Source organism: Tamandua tetradactyla, chromosome 3 (genome assembly GCF_023851605.1).
Source record: "Tamandua tetradactyla isolate mTamTet1 chromosome 3, mTamTet1.pri, whole genome shotgun sequence".
Taxonomy (NCBI): Eukaryota; Metazoa; Chordata; class Mammalia; order Pilosa; family Myrmecophagidae; genus Tamandua; species Tamandua tetradactyla.
Window position 1 is genome coordinate 96999987 of NC_135329.1, and position 5081 is coordinate 97005067.

General features: G+C 31.7%; 1 protein-coding gene across 1 annotated transcript; it reads right to left on the reverse strand.

Annotated features, from left to right (window-relative positions):
* Nucleotides 1-1231: 1231 nt before the first annotated feature.
* Nucleotides 1232-2191, reverse strand: LOC143675720 (olfactory receptor 2AJ1-like). Its single transcript, XM_077151765.1, is given in 1 exon segment — nt 1232-2191. A coding segment is annotated over 1 exon segment (960 nt).
* Nucleotides 2192-5081: the final 2890 nt, after the last annotated feature.

The following is a 5081-nucleotide window of genomic DNA, read 5'->3' on the forward strand; positions in this document are numbered from 1 at the left end:
GTACTGCAATAACAGGATACTCACATGGAAAAACAATGAAATGTAACCCTGTCAAACAGCAAAAAAAAAAAAAAGGTGAGGGTTTAAGGGTTTATCAAGATGAACTACATGCATACACCACACAGTTTCCACAATTATCAACAAAAGGCAAAAATTGCTCCAAATGTCCCCTCTCATGTCTCCAAACATTGTATATATATGTTATATATATATATATATATATATATATATGTTTTTTTTTGACAGGGGCAGACTCATGATGGTTAATTTACAAAAATCTTTGCAGTCGACTATTATTCTCATTGTTTCAAAATTTCCAATTGGGAATGATACAATAATAGCTTTCAATCCATTAAAGTCTGGTGTAATATATTTTTATGTCTATAACAATATTCATTTAATACAATGTATTTATTCAACTTTATAAAATAAAAGTAATAAACATTTATGTTAAAATATTTCCTCAATTTTTTTATTAATAAAATTGTTTAGGTAGTTTCTGAAGACAAACATTTATTTTTTTCTTTTCATTATATTTCATCACAAGATGATGGAAGGAATGGTAAAAGATAAATCTACATTCATATTCGAAATAAGATGTACTTCACAGAATATTCTTATATTGGATTATTTTTAATGACAAAGAATCAATAACTTGATTTTATCACAACTGGATTATAGATGCATGTATGTTTATTTTTATGTATGCATATATATATAGTTATATATACTTTGGATAGTTTATATATATTTATTATATATGTATATTATATTTATGTAATATATGCATATGTCACATCATTGAAAAAGATGTATAAGTAATCAGTGAATAACGGAGATTCATAGAGAAGATTGTAGATTATACTGATTGATTGTAAGGTATTTAAAATAGTTTTAACAGTTTCATAACAATATAGATATTATATGGATATGACTACCTCATACAATGCACATTACTTATTATAGTTTAATGAATAATTATTTTCAATTCTTAGCTTGGAATGAGCAAATAGCTTACGGTCATCTATTCCTTTAAGAATCAAAGAAAGGGACACGGCTCTTTTGGAGGTGTGCGTGTACAAAACAAACACATAGGACAACAAAACATCACACATTTGGAAATATCCACTCCTTTCTACAAGTAGAAAAATACTAGCTTCGCAGTCAAATTAGTACCAAAATTCTGATTTCCTCTAGGAATTCGTATGGAAATAGGGAAAAAGCACACATTTCAAGCATTATTCATATTCATTGTTTTGATTAGAAAGTTACTTTTAAGCATATTTTTCATTGCAAGCAAAACATCTTTATTCCTAAAGCTGTAGATTAGAGGGTTCAGTGTGGGTGTAAGGATGGTATAGAATATTGCCAAGAACTTATCCTGGCCTGGAGTATGGTAGGGTTTTGGTCTCATATATGTGAAAATAAGTGGCCCATAGTACATTATGACCACAGTCATGTGGAAGGAACAGGTAGAAAATGACTTTTTCCGTGCCTCTGATGAATTCATTTGGAGGACAGTAAGTAGGACTTGGACATATGAAGCAGAAATCGTGGAGAAAGGGATAAGCAGAAAGATGATACCACTTACATAAACTCCTCATTCATAGGGTGATGTGTCTATACAGGACAACTTTAACATGGCTGGGACTTCACAGAAAAAATGATCAATGGCCTTTGAACCACAGAAGGGGAAATGGAGTACATAAGCTGTGTGAACTGTGGAATTGATGGTCCCTATGAGCCAGGACCCTCTGGCCATGAGAATGCTGACATGCTTATTCACAAGAATTGGATAACGCAGTGGATGACAAATGGCTACATAGCGGTCATAGGACATTGCTGCGAGGAGGAGGCACTCACCACCTAGCAGTGTGAGGGACAGAAATATCTGGAAGCCACAACCAGCAAATGAAATAGTTTTCCCGCCTGAAAGAAAGTCACTGATCATTTTGGGAACAATGTTGGAAATATGTAAGATATCCATAAAAGAGAGATGGCCGAGCAGGTAATACATAGGTGTATGCAGACGTACGTCTCTGAAGATAAGTAGGAGCAGGACTGTATTTTCTGTTATAGTCATAATAAAAATGAGAAATATAAAGGAAAAGAAGACCAGACTTGTTTGGGAAGAAGAGAACACTCCCAAAAGGATGAAGTCATTGCTGAAACTATGATTCTCATATCCCATACCAAATCCCTGACTCTTTACCTAAAAGGAAAAATAAGTAAATAAGCGATGAACAGAAAAGCAAGAAAAAGTACTGTGAAACTGAGACTTATTACATATAGCTACAGAATAATATGAGAGCTAGAAATGCATATTCCAATATGAAATAAAAGGAATTTCAACTAACTTTGACTTGGGCATGCTTTACAAGATGATCACTTACTTGTTTGAATTAACTAATACCAATTAGAATACTAAGTGGGCTCTGGAATCCCTGTAATCTGAAAATGTGATTTCCATTTTCTTCACTGGTACCATTTTGCTAAAATATCATCTTAGTGAAGCCCACTGAGGAACATGCTTAAAATTACAACGCGCTGCTCCCACCCAGAATTTCTTAGTCCTCTTTTCTCTCTCCTCTCTTTACTTTCTTACAAATCACTTTTCACTTTCCAGCATATAAAAAATGATCTTATAATTTTTTATTTTTTATTGTCTTTCTAATACACCAGAAATTAAGTTTCATGATGGGAGCCCTTTGATTTATTCATTACTCCAAACCAAGTTTCTAGAAAGGTCCTGGCAGGTATCAGCTGTTCAGTAATATTTGTTGAATACATGAACTGTGGAACTCTATTTCCCTCTAATTTAGTTTCATTTATATTGAGACAATAGAAAATGATATGTGCCATTTCTAAGACTTTCGAAAAATAATAACTAATGAAATACTTAGCAAATCTTGGTTTGTTATAAAATTTGAAAATGCACTTACATTTTAATTTTAAATTTTACATTTTAATCTTTATAGACAAATATCAACAGTTTGTGTTTGACAATATAGTTTACCTTTACATGTTTTTTGTTTATAGAAATTAAATATTAATTTTTTAATCCTATGCATAAGGTATAATAAGTGGTAGCAATATTATTTCTTTTTACTTGGATAGTGGCTTCTTAAATAATAACAAATTATTTCTGCCCCTTCTCTACATAAATTAAATGCAATATAAATATGTGAGTATATACATACATGAATACATACATACCTACACACTTCTTTATATATGAATGTTGTAATTTTTAAAAACACCAATTCAGGATTCTTGTCTTCAATAAATGGTAGGTCATCAAAAACTATCAACAATATAAAATAAAATTTTAGTATCTTATCATATATCTATTTGTATAAAATGAACTTTGATTTCATTTTGTAAATGAAATTAAGTATTATAATATTGAAAATGAAAATAATATCACTGATGAGATGAAAAATTTGTGTTTTTTTCTGTATGTTATTTTTGTGAAAGATGGGATTCTTCATTATAAAATAAACACGTATCTTATTCCTACTTTTTATCGCCTGGATGGTGATATTAGCACACAAATTACGTTTGCGAGTATGTATGTGTGTAAATTGAATTGTCACAACAGGTCAGTAGAATTTGATGTTCAGGAAAGTGTTTCCCATAAGCTGGTTGATCATAGTAAATTTCCAAGATCAATGAATAATGCTGAAAACTCAAATTCAGTATTATCCACACATTTATGTATCTCCAAGTTCTTGAATTTTCCCCCACTCTCCAGAATAATTTTATCCATCTGATTTTGCTATTTCCATTAACAATTACCTTCATTATTGTCATTCTAACATTAAGGCTCCATGGTTATGTCAAGAAACAGGCACAATAGCTCTATACTCTGACCCCTAATTACATAGCAGCATCCTTGGCCCATCGTAGGTGCTTTTTAATGCTTGTTAAAAGAATTATTTCTTATTTAATGTGTTCTCTGATAGAAAAATATTTTCAGGGATGCATCATTCCTTCTTTCCCTGATATTTTTTCTGCATTTCCTTTTTTTAAATATTATGTTGTCTTGAACTATAGTGTCAATACTTTGTCTTCAGACATCAGAAGCATGCTATATAATTCTATCCCTAATTCCATCATTTTTTTACCACATTCTCCCAAATTCCCCCAAGGACTTGAAGTTTCCACGATTCTCTTATAGAATTCTTTATCTACCCAGTCTATCAGAAATTTGTATCACATTCCCAAAATGTAGGGATGATAGATCAATTCACATCTTCTATATCATTTAGGAGCTTTTGAATTCTGATGAAAATCTGTATTTGAAACCAAGGAGTAATACTCTACTAGTGAGCTTCTAATTCTTAATGAAAATGAAGAAAACATGTTTTATATACTTCCTCCATATAACTCTTTTTGGAGTATCTAGCTCCAAGAGCATTCTTTTTTCATTCCAATTGTTGGAGAAGAGATTTAACATTTAATTTATACCCATCTACATTTAGAGGTTTTGAGGGTAAGCAGAGTATATGCCCTATTTATGACTACAAGTCTTAGATTTTTAAAAAAATCTTAATTTACGGTATGAGTCTGTATATACATATATACGTGTGTGTGTGTGTAAAATATTTATAATTTTGAAAAAGTAAGAGTGAGTCAGTCAGAAATCCTAGAATGAGCTGAGACTCAGCATCAAGGGATTGAGAAAATCTTCTCGACCAAAAGGGGCAAGAGTGAAATGAGACAAAATAAAGTGTCAATGACCAAGAGATTCCAAACAGAGTGGAGAGGTTATCCTGGAGGTTTTTCTTACTTGTTAAATAGATACCACCTTGTTAGTCAAGATGTAATGGAGAGGCTGGAGGAAACTGCCTGAAAATGTAGAGCTGTGTTTCGGTAGCCATGTTTCTTAAAGATAATTGTATAATGATATAGCTTTCACAATGTGACTGTGTGAATGTGAAAACCTTGTGTCTGATGCTCCTTTTATCCACCTCATCAACAGACCAGTAAAACATATGGAATAAAGATGAATACTAGGGGGAACAAATGTTAAAATAAATTTAGATTGAAATGCTAGTGCTCAATGAAAGGGAGGGGTA